This window comes from Gopherus evgoodei, chromosome 4 (genome assembly GCF_007399415.2).
Source record: "Gopherus evgoodei ecotype Sinaloan lineage chromosome 4, rGopEvg1_v1.p, whole genome shotgun sequence".
NCBI lineage: Eukaryota > Metazoa > Chordata > Testudines > Testudinidae > Gopherus > Gopherus evgoodei.
The window spans coordinates 72797259-72825029 of NC_044325.1; the positions used below are offsets into that span (position 1 = coordinate 72797259).

The 27771-nt window shown below is 44.0% G+C and overlaps 2 protein-coding genes across 9 annotated transcripts in view; one reads left to right on the forward strand and one right to left on the reverse strand.

The window, feature by feature from the left end:
• PLEKHH1 (pleckstrin homology, MyTH4 and FERM domain containing H1) overlaps nt 1-19702 on the forward strand; it is a 92212-nt gene extending 72510 nt beyond the window's left edge. For all 5 annotated transcript variants that reach the window (XM_030559760.1, XM_030559758.1, XM_030559759.1 and 2 more), the window contains 6 exons: nt 82-223; nt 2480-2622; nt 8217-8346; nt 12803-12889; nt 13777-13923; nt 14266-19702. In XM_030559760.1, the coding sequence (XP_030415620.1) occupies nt 82-223; nt 2480-2622; nt 8217-8346; nt 12803-12889; nt 13777-13923; nt 14266-14460 (844 nt within the window). In that variant the 3' untranslated portion in view covers nt 14461-19702. The remainder of the gene's footprint in view (nt 1-81; nt 224-2479; nt 2623-8216; nt 8347-12802; nt 12890-13776; nt 13924-14265) is intronic.
• PIGH (phosphatidylinositol glycan anchor biosynthesis class H) overlaps nt 1-27771 on the reverse strand; it is a 38189-nt gene that overhangs the window by 5406 nt on the left and 5012 nt on the right. For 3 of the 4 annotated variants that reach the window (XM_030559774.1, XM_030559776.1, XM_030559778.1), the window contains exons 2-3: nt 26322-26531; nt 23522-23605 (exon numbers count right to left, since the gene is read on the reverse strand). In XM_030559774.1, the coding sequence (XP_030415634.1) occupies nt 23522-23605; nt 26322-26531 (294 nt within the window). Of the gene's footprint in view, nt 1-17816; nt 20170-23521; nt 23606-26321; nt 26532-27771 lie in introns of those variants that run through there. The other variant, XM_030559777.1, reaches the window with a different exon arrangement.

Sequence of the window (27771 nt, forward strand, 5' to 3'; positions counted from 1 at the left end):
CTTTGAAAATAATGGTTATTTCAACTCTGTTCGCAGCTAGTGCCTGGTACCTTTTCTCCTCTGCATTTCTCTCCTTTTTAGATTGTATTTTCGAAACCAGGCAAAAGGTGAGACAGATAAAGAGCGGTTGCTGCTGGCCTTCCAGGTCAGCAGTGAAATAGCCAATGGGAGGTTCCCTGTCAATAAGGAGCTGGCTCTGGAAATGGTGGCTTTGATTGCTCAGGTGAGCAGCCAGCCCAGTGTGCTGTGGGATTAACACTTTTTATTATATTTAACACTATTATAAATGCTGGCGATGAAGCGGGGTTTCGAAATGGAAGCTGACAGCTCATTACCTCCTCCCCCGACGTAAAAACCTCACGATCCCCTGAGGGTCAGAACCCCCAGTTTGAGAACCTCTGCGCTAGGGAAACCAACACTTTTAGGCTTTGTTTTGGACTGTCCAAAGAGAAAGATGTGGTATCTGGTGATGTTCTTTCGTCAATGTCTTTACTTCTGTTCTATAAAGAACCTGGGGCAGAAGGATAGGAGAAAATCCACACCTCTTTCCCCACATGCTACAATGACTCGGCCATTTTCATGTGCTCTATTGGAGGTGGAAGTTCTGTTGCCCAGTTAAGTTGGGCTGCACATCAGCCAAGCTGTACATTGCATTTCCTCAGTTAAGCAATTATGGCTGGTACAACAGAGATGGTGTTCCTTATCAAACTGCTCACTGAGTCATGTCGTGCCAAACCAACGTCACTCAAGTAAATTATTCACCATAAACAGTGAAAAACTGAAACTAAGCTAAGAAGCAGCATAATCCATATTCAGCGGTCTTAATACAAAAAGAGGGGATAAGATAGTTTGTTGCCGCTGCTCCTGCAGGAAGACGGTCATTGATGATGTTTACTGCTTTGACTGCATGTGTGCATCCATCATTCCCTCAAGGGAATTCTTTCCTAGCAAGAGCTTTAGGAAAACACAGACAGCCTGGGAAAGCCCCAAAACAGCTCTGCACAGCCATTCTGATGGAGATATTAAAATATCACTGTTCTGATTTTAGCCTAATGATCTGAGCACTCCCTGTTATACTGCTAACAACCTAGAACCTCCCTCAGGAAAAGCATTTTGCAGGGTCCTAAATTAGGCCTCCATATGTCAGTTACATGTATCATATTACCATTGTGGATTTATTCACATTGTGTGCCAAGTATTGTTGTAGTAGACAGGACAGTTGTGTCTTACTGGACTTTAATTGACCTGCTGTATTGGCTAAAGCAAATGATGAGTCTGTTCACTAAGCCAGTCAGAGAAAAGTATCCTTAGACACAGGAGGAAGAGGAGGAGGAGAGGCTCTCCACCTTGTTCAAGCAGAGCTTGAGTACAACAGAGAGAGGCGTGATGCAGGGAACCAGTTGCAGTGCCCTGAGCATCACTCACTCAGCTCTAGAGTAAGGAAAGCTGCAAGGAGTAGCTTAATTTGTGCCATTGGTGTAAGATCCCTCTGAGACCTCACCCCAGTGGGGAACATAGGCAGTGAGTTATATGGACCCATACTCCACCAATGTTAAGGAAGGTGGGCCTGGCTCCACCAATGTTTGGGCTTATATTTTCAGAGCCATCCCATCCATAGGATGGACTAGGGGAACCGCCCCAGGCCTGTGCTTTGGGGGGCTCTGTGCTTCAGGGGGATGCGGGGTCCAGAGGGGCCTGGCACTGGCAGCAGCGACCGACCTGGCCCAGCCCGCCCCGCCCCACTCCACCCCTGCCCCCACCCCAGCTCTCCCTGCCCTGCTCTGCCCCCTCCCCACCCCCATTCCACTCCTTCCCTCAAGCCCCCACCCTACCCCTTTCTGGCTTCTGCCCCCTCCCCTGAGCCAGCAGAGAGGGGCAGGGACCGAGTCACTTGCTGCTGCCAGCGCCAGGCCCCCTGCTAACCCACCAGGCTGCCCTGGACCCCACGTCCCCCTGAAGGCAGTTGCCCCGGTCTGTCCTATGGATGGGACGGTTCTGCTTGGACCCGTTCTGGGCACCACCAAAAATTATACAAACCTGGCACCCATGATGGGGAATCTCCTCTCTACCCAGCCCATGCTCTTAAGATCCCTGACATGCTGGGTACTGTGGGAAACAGCTGGCACAAGAGGGAGCAGCGCCATTTCTACCAGCAGAGTTCCCCTAAGCAGGGAGAAATCTCCACCAGCTGCCTCTAGCAACCATGCACTGCAGCAGATGGAGAAATCTTGCTTATGTTGTTTACAAATAAGCTGGTTTCTTATTGGCCAGTTGAGGGGAAAAACAACAATACATAGAGATCAGTTTTCTGGCACACAGAGTGGCTGAACTAAATCTTGTTTCACCCTCCACAGACTAAGAAATTTCCTGGGCAGGCCTATCCCCAAGAGTCACTTGCTGTGTATGGAGAAGATATTGGTCCAAGAACTTGTCATTTTTACTGTGATATAAACCAATATCCTTTAACATTCTGGTGCAGGTGGAATATGGAGACTTGGATCGACCAGTATCTTCAAGCCCTGGGGGGACACCACAGTCCAAAATGCAACATCTTCTCCAACAGATCTTGGACAAATTCTATCCCAAACGTTACAAACAAAACATTACCCCTGAGCATATCAGGTGAGACTAAAACGGTTCAGTTATATAAAATTTTGCTGTGGAAAAAAAATAGGCCACTTGCTACTACAAAATACATCCATCCCTTTTCTTATTCAGAAAGAAAGTTTAAAGAGAAACTGTCAGGAGAAGTGAAATGCACAAATCTATTTTGAGTTCAACGTATAAGTATAAAAAGAACTCAGATCCCAGGCAACAGATGCCCTTGAAAGGTGATATACAAACCAACCTAGACTAAAACAGCATTCGCAAACAAGCCACCCTTCTACGCACAAAGGAAACCAGTCTAAAAAACCTGTGTTACCCATCTTGGCTCCAACAATTCTGATATGCCCAAAATCAGAATCCATGCCCTGCCTGAATGCCCCACAAACCACAACTCTCTCCAAATGGCTGGCCAAATAGATAGGCTTTGAAGTATGCCCTAAAGTTCAACAAATCTAGGCTTCTTTGGACCATGAGAGAGTGAATTCTGAAGTCTAAGCGTCACTTTTTTAAAAAAAGAATCCACATCTGTACCAATTAAGCTATAGCTCAGGGGCCTCCACTGATCTCAGCTGTGTTGCCCAGGGAGCAAGGCAATCTCCTAGACAGGCAGATCCCAAGCCTTTTAAGGGCTTTATTGATCAGAATTAATATATTAACTCCACTGGGGAATGAACTGGTGCAGATTTCATATTCTCATAGCAAGACATGCTGCTTAACAAAGAGTCTATGGCCCTCTGCACCAGCTGCAGTTTCCAAGTTGACTTAAGTTGTAGCCCCATGTGGAAAACATTACCACAGTGTAATTGTGAAGTGACAGACGATGGTGGTACTAAGGTACGCACCTGAGAAATGGTTTCTCTTTGGGAGAAGATAGCCTGTGTTAGACAGGCTTCTACCACATGGAAGAAAGCTACTATCTGAGATTTTGCAGATACTGTTGCACAGTTCCTAGCACAATGGGGTTGTGGTCAGTGACTGCGGCTCCTAGGAACTATCACAATACAATAATAATGTGGAAGCAAAGGACCTCTTTATCTCCTGCACAACCGTGGCATAGGATCCTACCAAATCACTAACTTCACTAACATTTTGAAAAAAGGAAGCCTTTGTTAAAAATTCAACATCAGCTCTTCAGTTAAGGTGTGGGAGCTTCCAATATAGATCCTCTGAGACTCTACATTTGGGTAATTACATTTTCCTCCTTGAACATTTTCCACTGTTTCCGTTCTCCATCACTCCCTATCCTGAACTGCTGTGCAATATTGCTCTGCACTGCTAAACTGTTGTGTTTTTGTTACAGAGGGGGCTGAACTTCTGTGGTGGGTGAAGTGAATCCTAAATTTTATACAGACAGTTAAAAGAACATTATTAAGGTTGCAAAGTCAAACACTCAACAGTTAGAAAATGCCAGAATTAAGGTTGTCTTAGTTGAGCCCCCTGATGCATATGCATTATGATACAGTCTTTAGTTACATTATTGCATACTATTCCTCCCTACAGGATCCCTGCCTTGTTCAGTGCACAATCAGTGAGCAGCTACTCAATATTTTATTTTTGCCACATTTTCAATGTGTGACCCCAGGCCACATTTACTGCCCACTATTCAAACCCTGTTCCGAAGACAGAATTGTTAATTTCTTCCAAGGTGGACTGATTTAAATGAAAGTGATTTAAATTAGGAAGCAGAAAACTTTGATTTAAATCAAGAATTTTAATCTTGTTTTGCATTTGTACTTCAATTACTTTCCTAAAGAAAGGTTGATTCTGATTGGTTGATAACTTTTCAAATGTTGATTTGTAACTAAATATAGCCTTTACACTAAATTTGGTGATTCCTTTTGCTAACCAGGATACAAGTATACATGTTTATTTAATCAACTACATAGCTTAACATACACTTATTCAGATTCTTAATTTTTACTTTATTATGTTAGAAAATGGGGAATTATGAATTTTTATTTACAAAACTACTTTTTATACTTGTGATTTGTCAAGCTGCTTTTTGATGGAAATTTAAATTCAATTAAATGCACAAAAACAGCATTTTAAAATAAGTTTATTTAACTAATAAAAACAATCTTAAATGGGCTGGATACAGAAGAAAAAAGTAAATTTATCAAAATATGTTTTGCATTTAAAACCAACTGATTTATTAAACAAAGAAATTATTGCTGTAATTAGTGAATTGAACTGATTGTTGTTGGTCACCATGTCCCTTACGATTTTAGAATTAATAGATCTCATCCTTTCACAATTAGATTTTATTCATAGATTGGAAGAGTAAAACAAGCTTTCCTGCTTTTTCCAACTTCCAGGCAGTTTTGTAACTTTCAATAAAAGAGTCATTGAACTGAACTCATTGAACAAACCGAAATAAAGGAAATATTCTTGCTGTACCTGCAGAAGGTTGTCAAAAGCTGGGTTAGCACTTCAACAAACTTTGGTTCCAGGTGCTTGGCTTGTGACTTCCACCAGGTCAGTAGATTGATGTTCTTTAAAATTGGACAACAAACAGCTTAATAAGTTTTTTAATTTAATATAAATTATGTTTATAGATTACAGTTCTTCAGATCACCCTGGGATTTTTATTCCCAAGGGATTTTTCCCATTTATCACTCAGTCTGCACTGATTTCCCTCTGAGTGGACTTTGGCAGTCCACTGCACCTGCTTCCTGCAGTTTTCTAATTCTGACTCACCAGGTCTCCTTTCCTCACTCAGTCTCTCTTTCCACAGGCCCAAATGTTCTTTTTAAACCTAACTGAAGTCAACTGACCAGGCATAGGGACTCTTTGTGTTCTGTTTGTACAGCTCCCGAGAACAGTGTGGTCCTGGTCCATGACAGGGGCTCCTAGGTGCTGCTATAATAATAAATAAAATAATAATAACAATTAACATTCACACAGGAACTCTGTGGAAGAGGCAGGGATAGAATCCTGTTGTCCAGGGCAACATTCACCTGCCTTAACTATGAGATCATCCTTTCTCTTCCTGCAATTCCCTACCTCATTCACCATAAAGCAGTAGTGGGCAACCTGGCTCGTCAGGGTAATATGCTGGTGGGCCACCAGACAGTTTGTTTACATTTGCATCCCGCCTGCAGCTCCCAGGGGCCGCGGTTCACTGTTCCCAGCCAATGGGAGCTGCGGGAAGCGATGCAGGCCACAGGGACGTGCTGGCCACCGCTTCCCCCAGCTCCCATTGGCAAACCGCAGCCACTGGGAGCTCTGGGTGACTGTGAAAATGTAAACAAACTGGTGGCTTGCCAGTGGATTACCCTGACGGGCCTCGTCTGACCCTTGGGCCGCAGGTTGCCCACCACTGCCATAGATCTTCCAATTCCTACAAACATCAGCCTCCTTCACTACAAAATCCTGATCAATGCCCACAGCAGTTTCTTCCTCTGCACTGAATGAGGGAGGGGTCCTGTGGAAAAAATACTGTCATATAAGTAAAGATTGTATCATATTGCATATGCACAAGTGGTCCAAATTAAGGTTGCACAGACAACCTTAATTCTGGCATCTCCTAACTTCTGAGTGCTTGACTTTGAAACCTTAATAATGTTCTTCTAATGTCATTTTTTAATGTGTAATTTCCTAGGTTTTAAATAAACCAAACTGAATGTACAGAAATTCCATCACCCAGCATCATATTGACACTCACATGGTTCATCAGCAGGGTTAGAACCTTTAGATCCACAGCACAGACCTCTGCCGCTGGAGCTAACAGAGTAACTGTTAGCAGCAATAGGTGTCATCCTACAGAACCAGCACTTGAGGAGGCTGAGATACACCCTTTACCAGTAGTTATCGCAGATATTTGCTGACAGCATGGGAATGGTGAGACTCAGAATCTTTGGTTTCCATTTTAGCCTCTGGAGGGGAGTGTGCTCTAGTGGGCACAGACTTCTGTCTGTTCTCCCACAAGCTTGACTCCTTCTGCCTCATCCCTTTCAATCTGTCCCCAGCCCAGTCCTGTCTTTTCCCCACCCCGTCTCCTTGTCCCAGTCCTATCCTCCTTCCCTGCCCTGTGCCAGTCTATACTCTTCAGGCTTCTCATCCCAGGCCCTGTCTCCTTGCACAGAAGGTTCTAGTTTCCCCCTCCAGGCTCACTCTTCAAGTCCCAATCTCCCCCTGACTCCCAATCTCAGTCTCTTTGCCCAACCAGTCCCAGTTTCCATTCCCCATTTTCCCTCCATCTGGCTCCCAGTTCCAGTCTCATCCCCAGGATCTACATCCAATCTTCACTTCCCCTCCCTACTCCTCAGCTCATTGCCCAGTTTACCCTCTCCCTGGCTCATCCCAGTCTCTTTACCCAGACAGTCCTAGTTCTCCCCCTGCACTCCAACTACTTCTTAGATCTCTTTCTCCTCCCTCTGCTCTGTTCTTCCCCCAAATACTGGTTCCTAGTCCCACATTCCTTATCCATCCAGTCGCAGTCCCTCAAGCTCCTTTTTCAACCTCAGTGTCCCTTCCCCAGCCAACTGGCTCCAAGTGATCTGCTCCATTTCCCATACTGAGTCCTAGTCTCCCCCTGGCTCCTGGTCTTAGTCTCCTTGCCCAACGAATTCCCGTTTCCCTTGCCTCCACCCAATCCCAGTCTCCTTGCTCAAATGCCCAGCCAGTCCCAGTCATCCTTCTTCTAGCCCCATGTCACAGTTTATCTCCTTCTCCCTCATCACACTCCTTGTCCCAACCAAATCCTTTCCTTCCCCTCTGCCATTGCTTTTGTCTCCTCTCTGTTCAAATCTGACAGCTTCCTCCTCCGCACTGCCTGGGCATCAGCAGGGGAGTCATTGAGAGCACAGGAGAAACAGATTCCCTGCTCTCATTTCCAGTGCTCAGCTCCGTCCTGGCTCAGAGCACCCTGAAGCAGCAATTACAGGAAAAGTCTGGTCCTGGCCTAGAGCATGCTCAGTGAGGATGGCACATGCACACTTTGGTCACATACAGGAGCTATGAAGGTATGGAGTACACTCACTTGTTCTGTGAGGATGGTGCATGTGCAGCCTGGTTATACGTTGGAACTGTGAGATACTCGAGCATGCTCACTGAGGATGGAATCTTTGGAGCGTTTAGTGCCTAAAATTGAAGAAGTCTCTGAGCATGTATTTATGACTTGACCAAATCTGGGTAGATTTTCATGGAGATGTGAAAAGGCAGAGCCTTAACACAGAGGCCATTCCCCTACCAAATTTCAAATCCCTGCTCCAAAGCATGGGGTCGCTGGAGCTTTCAAAAGAAAAGGTCACCAGATTTTTTTTAACCTGGATGAGATAATGTATTTTCCCCTAGCCTCTTTCTCCTAGATGACTGAAACGTTTGGCTAAAATTTTCCAAAAAGATTCAGCTTAAGGCAGATGCCCAGAATGGAAAACTTCAGCCCAAATGGTTCAAGTCTGACAAATTTATAAACAACTGAATAAGATCTTATCATAAGATGTCTTGGGCAACCTAAATAATAGGGGTACTACCAGCTCTGCCTACAGTGGTTTGAAAGACACTTCCAGCCCTTCAGGATGAAAAACACTGTTAACTTATTGTAAAAATAACATTACATTTATTTGAAGACATGAGCAAATGTTGTAATGTAACTTGAATTCCCACAGGCGGTTGGCTGACAAGCTGGCTACAAAATGGATGGTGCTGCAGGGATGCTCTCCACTAGAATGCATTAGAATTTATTTGACAGTGGCCCGGAAATGGCCTCTCTTTGGAGCCAAGGTATTTGCTGCGAAGGTAATCACAAGTGGCTTCTTGCTGGAGTACTTTGTTTCTTTACCCCCAAGTTAAACTTGTTCAGCTCAGCTACTATTACAATCTTTGCTAAAAGAGCTCATACCTTGTGGGGAAATCCCTACCCCCCCACTGCCACCACACATCTTTGGAAGCTATTTAGAGGTACAGCACTTTCCATACCATTTCATCTGGCTGACCAAGCTGTATTTAGTTTTCCATCTGTTTAGACCAGGGGTCGGCAACCTTTCAGAAGTGGTGTGCCAAGTCTTCATTTATTCACTCTAATTTGAGGTTTCGCGGGCCAGTAATACATTTTAACTTTTTAGAAGGTCTCTTTCTATAAGTCTATAATATATAACTAAACTATTGTATAAGGTTTCAAAATGTTTAAGAAGCTTCATTTAAAATTAAATTAAAATTCAGAGTCCCCCAGACCCAGGCAGTGTGAGTGTGAATGCCACTGAAAATCAGCTCGCATGCTGCCTTTGGCATGTGTGCCATAGGTTGCCTACCTCTGGTTTAGATGGAATAGAGAAGACAAATATGTTTTAGAGACACTAGGAGTTGCTAGAGTGCCACAAATTACACACTGAAGCTCTTAGGAGTCAAAACTTGTCTACCAAACACTTAGTTCGTGGCAGGCTGGAGTGTAAATCTCCCTTCCACTAGCCTACCAGGCACTAATTGTCTAAATTAACCCTGCTGCGACACCATAAAAGTTCCCTAGTGGGCAGCAGTAGGGTCTACACCAGAGGTGGGCAAACTATGGCCCGTGGGCCACATCCGGCCCGCAGGACCATCCTGCTCAGCCCATGAGCTCCCAGCTGTGGAGGCTGCCCTCCCTCCCCTGCAGCCACGCCGCCGGGTGAGCAGCGCTCTGGGCGGCGGGGTTGTGCGCTCCTGCTGAGCAGCACTGGCTCCAGCGGGGTGGTGCAGCTGCCAGACACGCTGTTCTGAGCGGCCAGGGCCGGGGGATTGGATAAGGGGCGGGGGCGTCAGGAGACGGGGCGGTTGGATGGGGCGGAGGTTCTGGTGGGTGGTCAGGGGACGGGGGACAATTGGATAAGGGTGGGAGTCCTGGGGAGGCCTGTCAAGGGGTGGGGGTGTGGTTAGGGGTCAGAACAGTCGGGACTGGGAGCAGGGGGGGTTGGATAGGGGGTAGGGTCCCAGGAGGGGGTGGTTAGAGGACAAGGAGCAGGGAAGGTTGGATGGGTTGGGGGGTTCTGAGTGGGGCAATCAGGGGGCAGGAAATGGGAGGGGTTGGGTAGGGGCCAGGCTGTTTGAGGAGGCACAGCCTTCCCTACCTGGCCCTTCATACAGTTTTGCAACCCCAATGTGGCCCTCGGGCCAAAAAGTTTGCCCACCCCTGTTCTACACAGATGGACACTTAGTATGCAGCAGGCTAGTGCAGGCAGATTTACATGCCAGCTTGCTGCAAACTGTGTGTTTGTGTAGACAAACCCTTATGGATCAATACTGTGCCCTTGACAACAAGAGCAAACATAGTTTAAAAAATAGTATTCCTTAAGTACCTACCAGTGGAGAAAAAGGAAAAAAACTCTGTAAATCATACCCTGTAGCTAATGATGAGTAAATAGAGAGAACCAATGTTTCAGTTCTGTAGGTAGCACTGTACAACAATGCCTATTCTTATGTGAGAAAGGCAAACAGTATTACTATCCCTATTGTATAAAGAAAGAAATTGAAGCACAGATTGGCTAAGTTCACTTTCCAAGAATAACATCTGTGGCACAGCCAGGAGTTCTGGCTTCCAGTAGTTTGTTCTACCATCAGGGCCGACTTTATGACCCGCGGGGCCGACTGGAATACTCAGTGGTGGTCCAGGGCTTCAGCAGCACTTTGGTGGCGGGGAGTCCCCTCCATGTCTTCTGCGGCACCAAAAGACACCCCCCCCACCCCCAAAGACCCCCAGATCGGGGCCCTCTTAGGCGCGGGCATGGGGTCCTCTTTGGCGCAGGGCCCGATTTGGGGGAATCGGGGGAACTGGCATAAAGCTGGCCCTGTCTACCTTTTCAACCATCCTAAACTTAGAGACCTAGTCTACTACACTCTCCCGCATTAGGGTATGTTTACACTGCAGTTGTGAGATGTGACTGCTACATGTGTAGACATATCTGAGCTAGTTCTGATCAAGCTAGCTGGCTAAAAATAGCAGTGAAGCTGCAGCAGCACAGCTGGCAGCATGGGCTAGGCACCCAAATTGGTACCCAGGGTCCAAGGCAGTCTTATAGTAGAATGGCTAGCTAGTGCTCCCACAGCTTCACTGCTATTTTTATTGAGCTAGCTTGCCTATCTCTACATGTGCAGCAATTGGACCTCCTGCCTGCAGGGTAGACATACCCTGAGGCCAGGTCTACTCAGGAAAGTTATACTGGCATAGCTATGTCAGGAGTGTGCAAAAAAACACAGCCCTGACTGACACAGCCATGCCAACATAAAACCCTGCGTATACACAGCTAGGTCAGTGGAAGAGGGCTTCTGTCAACATAGCTAATTTTGTTAAGGGAAAAAACGAGGAGTCCTTGTGGCACCTTAGAGACTAACAAATTTATTTGGGCATAAGCTTTTGTGGGCTAGAACCCATTTCATCAGATGCATGGAGTGGAAAATACGGGAGCAGGTATAACTACATGAAAAGAAGTGAACTGCCTTACCAAATGTGAGGTCAGTCTAACGAGACAAATCAATTAACAGCAGGATACCAAGGGAGGAAAAATAAGGGAGGTGATGTTCCTACACCAACAGAAAAACCACATGCCGACCTACCATGCTAGTATAGTCTTCAGAGTACCCTTAATTGCAGACGGTAGTTGTGATCCTTTGGTCTCTTGCTTTGTGATCGAAGTACTTGACTTTCTGAAATAAAATCTTAAAGTAAAAGTACTGTCCTTCTGTGCAGTTGAACTGGAAAAAGTGACAAAGAGTCCTGTGGCACCTTATAAACTAATAAACATGTTGAAGCATAAGCTTTCGTGGGTGAATACCGATGCCTCTGGAAATTTCCACTACATGCGTCTGACAAAGTGCGTATTCACTCACGAAAGCTTATGCTCCAATACGTCTGTTGGTCTGTAAGATGCCACAGGACTCTTTGTTGCTTTTTACAGATCCAGACTAACATGGCTACCCCTCTGATGTTGAACTGGAAGTTTCCTTCAAGTTCAGAGAGCATGCAGGCTTCCTTAAACTCAGTGGCTGTCACCAGTAAAAGCAGGAAAGGTCACAAGCATTTAGAGTCAGTGGAGTTGAAAAGCAGAAAATACAATAATTCCATCCAGAGTTTAAAGAACAATCTGTTTGACACCTTTCTGATAGTTACACTGCCAGAACTATGAATTAGCCATAACAATAGCATGGCACAGAGTCCCATGAGAAGTCAATGGCATTAGCCATAACAATAATGCACAATCGGTGTCTCCTGTGTTAGCCAAACAATCTGAATTGTCTTTGATAAAACAGACTTCATTCTGATGAGATAAAAACCCTCACACATGAGAATCATTCATGTCAAATCATTAGCAGTTCTCAGAATTTCTTAATTTAGAGCATGGCGTTTCCTTCTCAGGAAACTCTAGTCCCTGGATAACCTTAGTCCACATCACGGCTCAGTAACACATCTTGGAGGGGGTCTCACACAAAATAAATTGCTAACACCATTGTCCCTTTAGCTGGAATTCTCTGATGGAGATAGATTTGCCACCTCTCCCATTATTTCTGGCATGTTATAAATACTGTATACAGGAAAGGATTGTGGAGGCACTGGATGGCTCACGGGACTGGTAATAGGCTGGAGTGTTTTTCTCATCTAAATCACTGGCTCAGATATAGCCTTGTTTGACAGTGACCATTGCTTTCTGATGACCTGTGAAATGCATTGGTAATCTGAGTCTAGTTCTTAGGGTACCCCCACAACTGGCATTAATTGGCCTCTCGGCAATGTCAGCCTAGGACACTGAGCTGCAGTACCCTGTTACTTGAGGACGGGACTGAAGCACACTGGCAGAAGACAATGTAGGGACACTTGCACTGTTCCTGTTCTGTGGAAGAACAAAGGATGTCAGTCTCAGACCCCATGATGATGGAAGCAACATAAGAACCTGAATAGAATATGACTGTCAAACTGGCACCTTGGACCAGCATTACATTCAGTTTTCAGTATGCTGACTTGTTTAATTTTTAAAAGAAAACAGATATTAAAACCATGAAGGTGAACTATTCTCATGAACAGGATTATATCAATCACTGGGATCAGATCTACAAGATATGCAATGATGAAGTAGCTATTGCACGTTATATAAATTCAGTTGGGCTAGCTAACGTCCAGGAATCTCAGTTCCCCGCCAGCTTGTCCTCAATACCCAAGAAATAAGGTGGAAATATCTTATTTTTGTGAAGCTGTAGAAATGTCTATGTAAGTTATTTCTTATTTCCCCAGCCTGTCCTGCCTTCTCCCTTGGAAGATTGTCCAGTTTGGATAGCTGTGAATGAAGATGGCATTAGCATACTGGATTACACCACTATGGTATGGTGAAGCATGTTGACTGAGAAAAATAACTTTGGCCTTGGCTACACTGGCGCTTTACAGTGCTGCAACTTTCTTGCTCAGGGGTGTGAAAAAAACACCCCCCAGAGTGCAGCAAGTTACAGTGCTGTAAAGCGCCAGTGTAAACACTGCCCCAGCGCTGGAAGCGCGGCTCCCAGCGCTGCAAGCTAATCCTCACGGGGAGGTGGAGTACCTGCAGTGCTGGGAGAGCTCTCTCCCAGCGCTGGCGCAGTGACCACACTTGCACTTCAAAGTGCTGCTGCGGGAGTGCTCCCGCGGCAGCGCTTTGGAGTTTCGAGTGTAGCCAAGCCCTTCATCGCTCCAGAAGCACATTCCCACAATCTAGACTCATGGAGTAAAATCCTGGCCACATTAAAATCAATGGTAAACTTCTATAGACTTCAAATGGGACCAGGATTTGACACACAAGTTAGAGATGGAAAAGGTTTTCTGTATTTGAATCCTGCATAAAGATACAGGGTCATTACTGATGAGTCAGAGTGGCAGATGCAATTTGTTAATTCCAACCAGGCTATTAAAACGGTTGGACTGTCCCTCTCAGAGACAGCTAGGCACTGGGCTTGCAGGGAAATCTTAGGAACAGCCTAATACAGGGATCAAGCTTAGGCTGAGATGTTTCTTTGTTATCTGAATCGTCAGTAAAGCTAAACCCTAAACAGGGGCATAAATTTGGACTATTAACACTATGTCTACTTTCTATTTAGCGCAGCAGAGCTGCTTACAGCTGTTTTCATTACTGGGAATCTGATGTTGCCTAGGCAAATAATAAGAGCGCTCTTTGGGGAGACTTTTTTCCTTTTAAAAGAATCTAGTTGCTGATTGAACTTTCTCTCCATTATCTGCAGCACTTAAAGCTATCTTATGCATACCCGTCTGTGCTGACCTTTGGAGGCTGTCGAGATGACTTCATGATTGTAGTCAGTCAGGGGAAGGATAGGAGTTCTGGGAAAAACAGCACTGAAAAACTACTTTTCACAATGGCAGCTCCAAAGGTGGGTATAAGACAAACTGCAAAATAGGGCCCTTCCACCTGGCAGCAGAAAAACTGTGTATTAAAACCAACTAGGCCTTTGGTGTATTTCCTGAGGAATCGTTCCTTTCCTTTCTGCCCTAACCCTCCTGTGCTTTCAACCTGGAAAGCCCCTTATGGGCATGGGCCTCAAACTGATTGATCCATTCAACCCGGCCCTAAATGTATTCGCTCAGCCCTAAACAGAGCAACTCAGCTTTCAGACGTTGCCATGCTCAGCAATTTCTCTGCACATGGGTACTGGAAACCAAAGTGCGTTTTCCTTCTAACTGATCTACCGTTAATCATTGTCTTTCTCCCACAGATTGTTGAGGTGACACTTCTAATTGCCAGCTATATTAACTACTGTGCACTGACTCCCCTCCTGTCTCCTGCACCACCTCCTCTGAGCATCATCTCGCCTATGAGCACAACGCCAACTAAAAAGCCCTGGGAGGCTCAAAGCCAGTGTTTCTTTCCTTCCATGTCCCGTACTACCAAGGGCCCTACACTGCTCTGAGTGCTTGTTCTCAGTGCCTTTGGATTTGTGTTGTTTTTTTGCAAGCTGCCCAATTTTGAGTTAAGGACTGCTGTGATTTTGCTGTTTATGTATCCTATTTTAATGCAGACTCCAGTTCTCTCTCCTTAATGTGGTATGAAGTATGTTTAGAGGTAATATCCTCTCTTTTCTAAAGACTAGATTTTGGGTTCTGCCCACATTTCCTCTCTCTGCTACATGCTGTCCTAAACATTGTGGCTAAGGTCATCTTCTCCTCTTGCTGCTCCAATCACGTCACTCCCTCTGAATCTCTTCACTTGCTTTTACACTCCTTCCATTGTAGGGTTGCCAATTTTGGTTGGACATATTCCTGGAGTTTTCATCTCACGATGTAATCTTTAATTCCTGGAGACGCCAGGATAATTCAGGAGGGTTGGCAACTCTACTTCCATGTCATGTTCAAGCTGCTCTTACAAGCATGCCCCTTCCCATTCTGGGCTTTGCACCTTGTCTCAGGTCACCATTCCCTATGCCTAGAAACTGTCTCCCACATCTTGCGCTCGTGAGCTATCTTGTATCCTTAACACAGCCCTTTTCAGTAGCTTTTCACCATTCGTCTCCTGACAAATCCTGTCTGTCCACTTCACATTTGAATCATTAACTTACCTGTCCTTCACCTGAATTAGACTGTAAGCAACTTGGGCAAGGGACTTTGACTTTTGTGTGTTTCAAGCATAATACACAGTGATGGAACTGTGGTCTGAGCCTTGTGCAAGAATACTTCATACTGAATACGGCCAGTATGCCAAGTTTTATATTCCTGGATCAGAAAATACATGCACCAAAACAGGGCAATTACCAGAGTGTAAAGAGAAATATAATGGAGTTTTATAGTGACCCTATCATGTAGTTTAGGTACAACATTAACCCTATGCTCTGGTGAATGTCCTCCATGTTCCAAAGACTTTCTGATGGTGTTCAAATTCACTATTGCCAACCCCAAAACAACAGGTAAAATGGCCAGTCTTTCTGTATGACCTGCAATATTTTGTACTGTGCTGCTGAATATGCACGCAGCCTAAGACTACAAGTTAACTTAACCCCACAACTGTGCTGACACCTCAGTGTGATCAGTGCTCAGATTCAAAAGCTGATGCAGCCAAGAGCCTGTACTGACCTGTGGTCTAAGAAAGACATGGAAAGGGAAAAAATAAAAGTTGACTAGATGGAAGAGAAGCTAAGCTGACAAGCAAATAAATGTCACAGTCTATCTTTGAAGAGAGCATATTATAGAGAAAAGGGAGAGTTTAATACTACTTTAAAACAAAGGATAAAGCAATTTGGTTTTAGTAAAATTAGGGCAGAAATGTGGCAATATCTCTGCATTTTGAGAAATAAGTAAACAGTGAATAGGACTGGAACAGATGTCTGACGATGTCCTTCCTCCTCCAGGACTGAGGTAGCATGGAATGCCATGCTGGTCTATATAATGGACAGAAAGCTAGGTCTCCACCACAGGGCTGTATTTATCTTGCACAGTCCTGTGCCAGACATATGCTTTCAAAGAATCTTGGTGTTCACCACTATATTGTATGTATTTCAGGATGTGTATAACATTACTGCACATGATCTCTATGAATTGGGATGGCAAGACAAATGAGTTTTGTATTTATAATGTCGTCCAGCAACTGGTGTAGTTTTTAGAAAGAGCTAGACCACACTAATTTCATAGGTGCGGTTACTTCCAAACCCCAGCTTCCACCATACCATTAGCGTAAGGGGAAGTGGCTAGCAATGATACTCCCAAATACTGTCCTTCAGGCCTTACTAAATAGTGCTGTTTCAGCAGTCCTAAAGGGACGCTGTCGAAGTCGGAAGGCTCAAAATGTGAAATTTTTTGTAGAGGTTTCACATAGTTTTTTTTAAATTATTCTTCAAAGACACACAAGTCTACCTAAGTAGGTTTTATACTGTGCTCATCAATCTTCTAGCTTTCTAAAAAGCTTTAAAAAAATAAAATTGTCATCTCCCCAGCAGCCACGAACAACCATATAACAAACTATGTGCAGTGCCTAGCTGACATGGGCACCCCACCAAAAGAATCCAGCCCCCATAGCAGTTCTACAATAACAAACCTATTCTTGCAGCCCAGCAGTCACAATGAGCAAACTGTTTTGTTATTGTCAATGTGCTTAACCTCATGCCCATCAGCAACCCAGCAAACCAGTGTATACAACCCAGCACACTACAAGCAACCTTACAACAAGAAGCCAGTGTATACAAGGAGGACATTACAGAAAGGAAACAGGTTTCAATTTCAAGCTTCCAATGACTAGTTAGGGACAAATAGTGAAGAGCATAGAACTGGGGAAATTATCTTGTATGATTCTAAGCAATTCCTTGACAGAATCTTTTTAGGGCTCTAAAATATAGAAAGGCTGGTGTGCTGGTGAAAGTTAAATGTGCCAGAAACAGCAGGCTGGAGCTGGTAAATCCTAGAGACCTGATTTGCACATAGTGTATTTTACCCACTTCTCACGTGTTTGGGGACTTTCATCACACTGTTGAGATGAGCTGTGGGTTTTCTGAGTCAAAGAATAATTTTGACAAAGTTTTGATTTTTAGTCTTTTAAAAGTTGCAGATATAGTCAAAAAAGTGACTACATATTTTGACATTGTGGGCTCTGGTATTTATTCTCTCTCTGTAATCCCAGTACAAATGAGCCAATTTGAGTCAAATAGGTTTTTTTTTTTCAATTTCCTGCACTGCAATCCTTCCTTGGGATATGAGAATCCAGCTGGCCTTCTGCCTCTTACACTATCAATCACCAGCAACAAAGATTCTTCAGTCTGAATTGGGATGTTACTTGTGTTAATGATGCCCAAAGCCCTACAGGAGTAACACTTGTTATATTAATGATTTGACTCACACACAGGAAGCAGAGAAGTTGAGTAAGAAGGGGGCCATTTTTACTGTCATTTTTCTGACTATAACTGCACTTTAAACTTGACAGCATGCCATGTTGATCCTTTAGGCATTAGCTCTTGTGAGCATTTTCCAATACTTGAGCATTTGAGGGAACACCCCCACTTTGGTGAATGGCACCATATACCTCTTATTTATAGCTTACCTGACTTCAGAAAACTGTTGTAGATAGCTCAACTATTTTTTTGGTTCCTTGGTGGAGAATTTAATTTTTTATTTTCATCAACACTCTTGGCAATGACTGGACATTTTCTAAAGTGTAAAATGAGATACTGAATAACAGAAGCCTAACTGCTGTGCTGTATGTAAAAGGATAACTGTGAGATACTGTGAGATTTTTTTTTGTTCTTAATAAAATGCAGTTGTCAGTGACTCAAGCTGTGTTTGTTTCATTATACTATAATCAGCATTTCGGTAGCAGTTTGATGTCAAATTGTGACTTAACCTTTTAGGAGCCAAAACCAGCCTGGATGCAAGTGGGTACATTAAAAAGATGGCCTTTTCTTGGCTTCTGGGCATGCACCTGCTTCAACTTTCCCATTCTGACCCACTGTTTCTCTCTGGTGGGCCTCCAGCTCTCAGTGCTTGGGGTCACTGAAGTGACTTAGGCTTCCAGCTAAAGAACTCCACCCCTTCTGGCATTAAAAAACAACTTTCCAGCACTCTTCAGACTAGGTAGTTCTTCCTGTTCACTCAGCGGGCACCCTCAGAGGGCCACATAGTATCTTCACCCTCATTGGGCTATAGGTCCTCTTCTACCACCTTGGGCTCAACAGTCTATTTGCCCTGCTGGCACAAAATTGTAGATGGGGGACTTCCTCCCACTTTCACTGAAAGTCCCAGCCCAGACCCTCTAATTGAGCATCAACTCTCTTCAGCATCCCTCTGCACTATCCTGCCCAGATTACTTCCTTTTGGCAATGCCCCTCCTCACGGTCTTTCTCTATCCTGTCTCTAGATCTCTCTCATGTCTTTTTCCAGCTCCGTTGAACCCAGTGACCTGGCTGTCTCCTGAGGCCTACTATCAAGGATAAACCACCCCATCTCATACCTTCATTACCCTCTCTCACTGAACCACAGACTGCTTCTTACATAGTCTTGCTAGTCACATGAGTTCCTAGTCACAGGACCCCAAACAATCCCTCCTTGGAATCACACTTCCCATGGCTTCCCACTCTTAAAAGGCCAAACCTCAATTATGCCTGGGCTTACAGCACCCACTCTTAAAGGACGCAACTTCAATGAGTTCAGCGAAGTCCAACCAGCTTATGCCAGGGCAGGATTTAGCTCTTAAAGTTTGTATAGTTCCAGGTGTGACTTCAGTAATTAAGACATGATTTAAAGTATGGGTGAGAAACTGAAGCACAGACAGGTTAAATGACTTGACCAAGGCCACCCAGATGTCAGCGGCAGAACCCAGAGCTCTTGCCTTATGGGCTAACAATTAGTCACATGTAATAAGGCAGCATTTCTTTCTAAAGTGTAAATTTAACATTTTCAGAGCCACTGCCATCGTAGCAGCTGGAGCACTGCATACTGACACACCTAGCTCCATTTTTTTGCAATTTGTGTGAGCCACAAGCTTCTGATGAGCTGTTGACATGTCCTTTAGATGGACAAAATTTGAGCTGCCCACGTTATATTATGCAAGAATTCAAAAAAGCCCCACACCTCTAGGTGATATTAGTTAAAAGTTACAATAATCTTCAGGATATCAATGAGGTACAATACAAATTCACACCATGAAATACTCCCAAGGGCACAAGCCAATAAAAACCAGAGCTGTCCTCTTCGCACATCTGCTTGGCTTTGGCCCGTTTAGGGATGATACCTCCTTTTTCAAACAAAAGGTTTGAAGAATTTCACAACAAAAATGTAGCACAAATATTCACTGTATAGGGCATTTGGTTTGCTTGTTCTTTGTGGGTTTATTGACAATCTGGCCAAGGCTGTATTGTATGCTTATCAGAATTTGTTTCAGGATTTATTAAAGGAGTATAAATTTGTTGATCTTCCCATACCCAGTCCCTTCCCTCCATCGGCAGGGTGTGCAGCGGGGAAGGAAATCCCATCCTGAGGCTCCTGTCTTGGAAAAATTCTACTGATCTGAGTTGCATTAATATTTTGGGCAGCTAAGTAAATTTATCATTAACTTTTACAGCATCATCATCTTGGCAAGGATAGATTTTGTGCATGGGCTGAAATTTTTTCCATAACAATGGGCCACCAGCAAGGACACTAGTAACAACTTCACTTGCTGCTGGATCACAGTCTACATGCACCATCTAGTGAAGGACAACTGCAGGACTGTTTTGGTTTGGGGTTCATTTACTATATACAATCTATCCTAGTTTGCTGTGAGTTTTCCACCTTGATGAGCTTTTTAGTTTAAAGTCCTAGTGAAGTCTGACGTCTTCCTCTGCTCCAGGATTCCTGTGATAATTGTAACTCTGTCCTGTTGCACATATATATTTTGGCATTAAATTAAAGCTCAGATTTAGTAATACAGAATGCTACATGTACGCAGGATACAAGTTACAGTTTCTGTGTGACACACCAACTTGAATATTCTAACCTCTGAGTTCATTTACTATATACAATCTATCCTAGTTTGCTGTGAGTTTTCCACCTTGATGAGCTTTTTAGTTTAAAGTCCTGGTGAAGTCTGAAGTCTTCCTCTGCTCCAGGATTTCTTGGCAACTTCGGTACACTTCAACCAGACAGTCTAGACGTGGCTTGGAGCTCTAGAGATCAAGAAAAAACAGTTAGGCTCTGGGCTGGTTGCTAACAGTTAAGAGTTTTAATCTTCATCCTCGGTAACATTTGTCAGATGGAGGAAGGAGTGGGAAGGCGGCTTACACAAAGCAAGCTACCATTGGCATGGATACAGAGGGAACTCAAAAGCAAGACATCTGCAGTAGATTATTGTCCTGAAGCAAGATGACGACTCTAGAGAGTGAACTTCTCTCCTATCCATACAACTGGAGGTGATCCACCAGGCTGCAAGGAAGGGCTAAGACAGATTGGAGGGGAAAGATTCTATGAACATAGCCTGTGTTGTATCTGTCCTGTGGTTAGAGGACTTCAGTCCTCAAGGCTGTCAATTCAGTACCTTTAAGGAACAGGACATTCACTTTGTTCTTTAAGTTAATGCAATGTTATGGTTGAGGTTTTAAATACTCAGAGGTTAGAATATTCAAGTTGGTGGGTCACACAGAAACTGTAACTTGTATCTTGCGTACATGTAGCATTCTGTATTACTAAATCTGAGCTTTAATTTAATGCCTCAATATATATGTGCAACAGGACAGAGTTACAATTATCACAGGAACCACAACTTTGAACTTCCCAATCTCACCGACCATATGTCAGTAACACTGTTCCATTTTAAAACTCCTTGACTTTTTAGTAATAATATAATAGCAACATTTTTTCAGAAGTTCTCAAAGTGCTTTGTAAACTAATTAAGTCTCACAATACTTTTTCAAAGTAAACATGTATCTTTTTTATTGACGAATAAACTGATTTTGTTCAGAGAACTTGTCCAAGTTTACACAAAGGGCCAAACTGAACATTGGTATGAGGAGGGGTGATTGCTAAATTCAATGGCTCAATTTGGCCCAGTAAATCAGTGCCAGATTCAGAGAAAAGAAAAAATATGACTGCACATTCTAATACATGCGTTACAATTGAAACATATCTATCGTGAGAGGGTGGGGAACAAATGATGTGCCATGAGACAGGGAGCAATTGTCCACTATCAGCACTTAGAGTATTTACAGAGAAACCAGAAAGACCTGGTTGACAGGAGACAGACATACCTCCATAATAAAGAAGGGCACTACTGCAATAGGCTGCCTCTTATACTAATCATGTGTGGCTTTTAGGTTCCTGGCAAGTTACTAATGAACTTTTGCTAAGCCTCAGTGATCTTTGGGCTTTAATTATAACTCAGTAAACAGGGGGATGTGGTGAGGTTTCTACAGCTTCTTTTTATTGGCCTTGTACATATATCATACTGAACACTATGATGCTGGTGTATATAGCATGTAATGCCAAAATGCATTCCACCAAGAGTATTATGTTACTGTTACTTTTTGACATTTTGTTAGCCTGTGCTTCCCAGCCTTGACCCCCTTATAATAAGCCATCAATACCATAGATGCAAAACATCCATGTGGTCCAAATATCACTTATAAAGAGGAAACAGAATACTATTACTTACTGGCATTTATACAGCACCTGTCATCCAAGGACCTCAAAGTACTTTATAAAGATGGTTAAGTGTTCTACATCATAATCACTAAATGGCAGTCAAAGGATAATGATTTTCTGTCACTACTGACCTGGGTCAGATTAAAGCCAACAGAGAGGTGAAAGGTTCTGTATCCCATTCCTAACCTCCTGAGTCATCTAGTCCCCAGGGTTTTGTGACTTCTGAGCTCCCAAAACAGCACTGCAGTATGAAGTCTACATAAAAACTATCTTTGTAAATGCTGCCAATGGCAGTTTGAGAGAACAGTAGGGTCAGGTCAGTGCAGACGTGTTAATGGGCTCCGTCATATGGTAATTATATTCACTAAAATTTCCTTCTGTAAAGTTGGCATAGCATAGAGAAATAAAAACTCTGTGCAGCAGAGGCAACAAGAGGTTACTGCTCCTGTTAAAAGAACAGGAGTACTTGTGGCACCTTAGAGACTAACAAATTTATTTAGTCTCTAAGGTGCCACAACTACTCATGTTCTTTTAGCAGATACAGACTAACAGGGCTGCTACTCTGAAACCTGTGAATGCACCCTCAAGTGAGCATGTCAGATTGTCTTAGGTGAGAATTACTGAGGGGTACTGAATTTCAGACTAAAGCAGCCTCTTTCCTAGCTCCTTGGCAGTGAGTGGTTAAAGGAGAATCAAATACAAGTATCAGGGTATACCCTTGAAAGCAGCATTGCTCAGAGTCGGGTGGGTGAGAGAAACCACACCCAAATGCAAGCCTATCCCTTTGTCATTGGCAATGACTAGAGGCAGCTGAGATCACAGCCCATGCCAGGATTCTCGGTGGAGCAGTATAGAATTCACTCATTGCAAGTGATAGGGGTTCCAGCAAATCCTTTTTCTGGTGTTTGATCTGCCGAAGAAGTTTAATTCATTAACATTGGTAAGTATCTTTGAGATCTTTGCCTACCACCAGCAACATGTGCAGCTGAATCAATGCTGAATGCAATTTCGCTGTAAGTGTGTCGCCATTGACAAATTGTGTTCAGTAGTGATTCAGAAACCATGGCTAAAACCTGACACTCAGCAGTAGGTAATTTTCACAGGGAGAGAAGGCTGTAGAGTCATTACATTATACAAAGTATACAAAATTTTGTTATTACTATATTTGTATATTTGTTATTACTATATTTGCCTAGGAACATGAAAGGAAAACCCATTGTGTTAGGCACTGTACAGACACACAGTAAAAAGAACGTCCCAACCCCAAAGAGCTCGTAACCTAGGTTACAACAAGTGGATCATACAAATAAATGGGCGGAAAAGAGAGGAAAGACAAGGTAATGTTAAGCAGAGGTCTCAGCTCACTACTTCTGTTTCAATACCTTTGACTGTCATTGGGGAAAAAAGGGGAAGACCATCCATTTACTTCAGAGTACCCCCTTATCAGAACCTTTGACTTGGGTAGCTGAGACTCTACTCAGACACCAAGGGACCGCTTTGGTGGCAGCACTGCATAGCCTGAGGATGAGACTACACACACAAGCCAGATAAGCAGAGCTTTATGAAACTCAGCAGTTTCCTGGTTCCTAGGCTGACCTAGCTTTTTCTTGGGTTAAAGATTTGCACATCTTCCCTATTCCTACTCTGAATCTAGAATGGACTACATGAGAGCCAAAAGCGTTTTCCCAACACTAATTTCTACTGCTCCTGTGGCACCTACTATAAAATGCTATAGGAATCAAGCTGGTGGACTCCAAGGCACATCTCAGACAGCAGCTGCAATGGGCTGAGTGAGGGATTATGGAATGAAAAGTGCTGAGAACCCTAGTAATACCAACAAACTACAAATCTGGATCTCTCCACAATCCATTTAATTCTCACCTGAAACAGAGGCACCACCTCAGACACCCCATGAGGTTCCCGAGGATCTTGGAGAAGGATGCACAGGTAATAGATAACTTTTTGCTAAAAAACAAAAGCAAAAACCAATAAAGCATGAGAATGTTATAAGGGTACCTTAAATTATCACTGAGAGGGGATCTGTTCCTAACAAAAGTGGCCTGAGGGAAGGGGTAAGGCATATTGAGATGACTCACCACCAACTATGATTTAAATGAGGAACAATTTTTGCTTTAAAATACATCATCTCCTCCCATCTCCGAACCGTGTTTTACCTTAGAAATCTCAGGAATGCCCTGTTTTTCTGGGTTTTGCTGGAAGATCTTTTAAGGGTCTTAGAGCATAGATATTGTGACTTCTTTCCCTTTAACTGAAAGGGTGATGGTGCTGGATTTTTAACAAAGACATCATTTTTCCCAAATGTTCGTTAGTCGCTGTAGTTCAATAGATATTAACAAAAAGCAAACATAAAAAGTGTTTTAAACAGTCTGACTAAAAATTCCTTCCGCTCTTACCCTTTTGACTCATGATATGATTTTACTAATTCTCGAGTTATCACAGGATTTGTCTTTCCTATAAAATTATATCATGATTGAACAGGATTGTGAAGAATCAGGAAGATTTGTCCTGGTCTGCACTGACTAGAATGATGGTGGCAGTGACATCCTGTTAGTAGACTCGCTTTTTCACAACTATGTTCAAACGTGGTTGTTTAATGCAGCACTCAGAGTCTCCCAGACTAATCAGACCTGAATATACTTAAAGCAACAAAAAACAAATTTTAAAGCCTTAAAAGCCTTCTTTATCCATCAAAATGAAGAAAAAAAACCATGTCCAAGCTCAGTTTTTTTTTCTTTTGCAGGTCACGTTTAAGATCTGCACTGCAGTGCTATGAACTCCAAGAAGTTTTCCTGTTCTTTTCTTTCAAGAAGTCAGGTATCTCCTTTCTATACTGATCAACTGCAAAAGTGTTCTCTCAAATACTTTTCAGATGAAAATGCAGTTCCTGCAGCCATTCCACCTAAAGCTGAGATCTCTTCAAATCTTACAAGCCAAGCACAACTGGACATGGTCTACACTGGAAGGGAACAAACTCAGGAAAAAAAAAAAAAGCATATTTCATCCCAAAACACTACACAGCCCAGGTACCTCACGGTATGTCTACATCTACAATTTTGTAGCGCTGATTGTTACAGCTGTATAGGGCCAGCGCTGCAGAGTGGCCACACTTACAGCAACCAGCGCTGCAAGTGGTGTTAGATGTGGCCACACTGCAGCGCTGTTGGGAGGCTTCAAGGGGGGTTGGCGGAACGCGAGAGCAAACCGCGGGAAAGCAGGTCTCCTTCCCCGGTTTTGCTCCAGTGTTCCCCGAACTCCCGAGCAAGCAGGTCTCCTTCCCCGCAGTTTGCTCTCGCGTTCCCCGAACCCCCGTGCAAGCAGATCTCCTTCCCCGCGGTTTGCTCTCGCGTTCCCCGAACCCCCCTGCAAACGGCGGGGAAGGAGACCTACTTGCTCGGGGGTGCGGGGAAGGAGACCTCCTTGCACAGGGGTTTGGGGAACGCGAGAGCAAACCGGGGAAGGAGACCTGCTTCCCCACGGTTTGCTCTCGCGTTCCCCGAACCCCCGAGCAAGCAGATCTCCTTCCCCGCGGTTTGCTCTCGCGTTCCCCGAAACCCCCTGCAAACGGCGGGGAAGGAGACCTGCTTGCTCGGGGGTGCGGGGAAGGAGACCTAATTGCACGGGGGTTCGGGGAACGCGAGAGCAAACCGGGGAAGGAGACCTGCTTCCCCGCGGTTTGCTCTCGCGTTCCCCGAACCCCCCTGCAAACCGCTGGGAAGGAGACCCGCTTGGGGGGGGATTCGGAGAACACCGGAGCAAACCGCGGGGAAGGATACCTGCTTGATTACCAGAGAGGCTTCCTCAGGTATGCTGGGATACCTGCTTATTCCACGGAGGTCAAGAAAAGCGCTGGTAAGTGTCTACACTTGATTACCAGCGCTGGATCACCAGCGCTGGATCCTCTACACCCGAGACAAAACGGGAGTACGGCCAGCGCTGCAAACAGGGAGTTGCAGCGCTGGTGATGCCCTGCAGATGTGTACACCTCCTAAGTTGCAGCGCTGTAAGCCCCTCACCAGCGCTGCAACTTTGTGATGTAGACAAGCCCTTAGTCTCTAAGGTCCTGTTTACATTACAATATGCTGAAAATTCAACTCTCTCCTTCCACTGTCACCCAATACATATGCAATTTTAGCCACATTTAATATTACACTTTTAATCTGAAATTAACTCAAATAAATTGAGAGGATAGGGGCTGCTTTCCCGTAAGACCTTAAACAAAATTAGAAAACCACAAACATAATGCGTTTTATTGTGGTCTGTTCTGATTTATAAACCATTTGGCATGTCTGACATCGGGCCCAACACTCCCAAGAATAGCACAGGAGGGAATGATTACAACCACTGACCCAAATTCACTCTGAAGTTGATGGTAGTGGATTTTCTTCATTACATCAGGGATGAACCTGGCCTTTTGTTTTAAATGTCCTCTTTCCAGCAGGTTTCAAGAAGAAAAAGATGGTGCAATGAGGAGAGAAATAAGGAATAAAGAACATGTTGGTGAAACTAAGGACACCACACCAGTCCAAGAACGTCAAGCCTTGACAACAAAATCTGGCCATTACATTGTCCAGTTAAAACATCTGTCCCTAGCCACAAGCACATGGGAAAAGTGCAGTACTGATTATGCTGTACAAGAAGAAAGGCTGTATGAGATGATTACCATATAGATGGCCTCATTGATGACTACGTCCTTCACTTGGCTCATTTCAATGAAGGTTGTATTCTCTTTGCCCGAAGCATAGGATGAGGTCATCTGGATGCCAAGTGAGCCAATGACTAACAGGGACTCCTGGTCAATTTTCACAAAGTGCAGGTACACGATTAAGCCAATCAGAGTGATAAATATAGCAGCTGAGAGCACCATGCTGTTCTGTAAAGAAAACCAAGCAGGCATTTAGGCTCCAATTGTGCAAATAATTGCACGTGAGCATAGGCATAGCGCTACGTACAGTAAATTGTAGGTTCATCCATGAAAGTTTGACAGATGCCATCTTGCTTGACACACTGGGACTAACCTCTAGATCAGGAAGCATGAGTCTCTACACCTTGAACTTAATTAAGTGCCAAGCTCTGTGGCTGAGCACTGTAACAGACTGATATCCTCAGTGGATCAGGCCTGGAGGGGGACCTATAACTGACCAGTGGGTTCTGCTAACTCTGCCCCCAAACACCAAGTGATATCATACAAGACAGCCTGTCATATAAATGCAGATCATGATGCAATTGCACTTACAAAGGTAGACAGGTAGTGCCCCTTTTTTACAGATGGTGAATCAGAGGCTCAGAGTGATTAGAGAGTAAGGATAGTCTTGTTCTTCAAGCATCGCATTAGGAATCAGAAGATCTGAGTTCATATTCTAGTTCTGGCACCAATTTAACATGTGACTTTGATTAATCTTAATTTCTCTGCCTTAGTACCCTGATCTGTACAATGGTAGTAATACTTGTCCCTTTCTTCGATGCTTTGTCTTGCATATTTAGATTGTAAGCTTTCTGGAAATGGAACTGTGTCTTGCTAGGTGTTTGTATGGTGCCTTGATCTTGGGACCTTTTGGTATTACTACAAGATAAATAATAAGTGCTAAATCACTGATTAGACTAAACTCAAGCAGCAAGTCATTTAAAGAGCTGGGAATAGAATCCAGCTATCCTGACTCACAATTTAGTGCCCTATCCCCAGGACCAATTTTAGAGAGAACATTGCTGGGCATCGGAAATATTAATTCTATCACTAATGGACCAAAACTCCATTGTTCTAACTCATTTCATGCCACTTCCCAAACTGAATAATCCTTAGTGGCTGTCTTGAAGGAGGAATGATGCTGGACTGCTCGCTAGCCCTTTTACAGGAGAAAGGGGTCTTGTGCTGCACTAAGAGGGTGGTGAGACTGAGGCTCAGCTTCTTCGCGTAATGGAAGAATTTCAACCAATGGTGTACAGCTTGTATAATCAAGTAGGAAGGCGTTGAGGACAATTGCTGACCGAGATGAATGCCTTCTTACAGGAATTTAGGATAGAATTCCTGCCCGCTAACAAGTGGTAGTTTATTGAGCAAGGATTTGACAATCTTCTGACATTGACAACCTTGCCAATTACCACCCTGGTCTCTT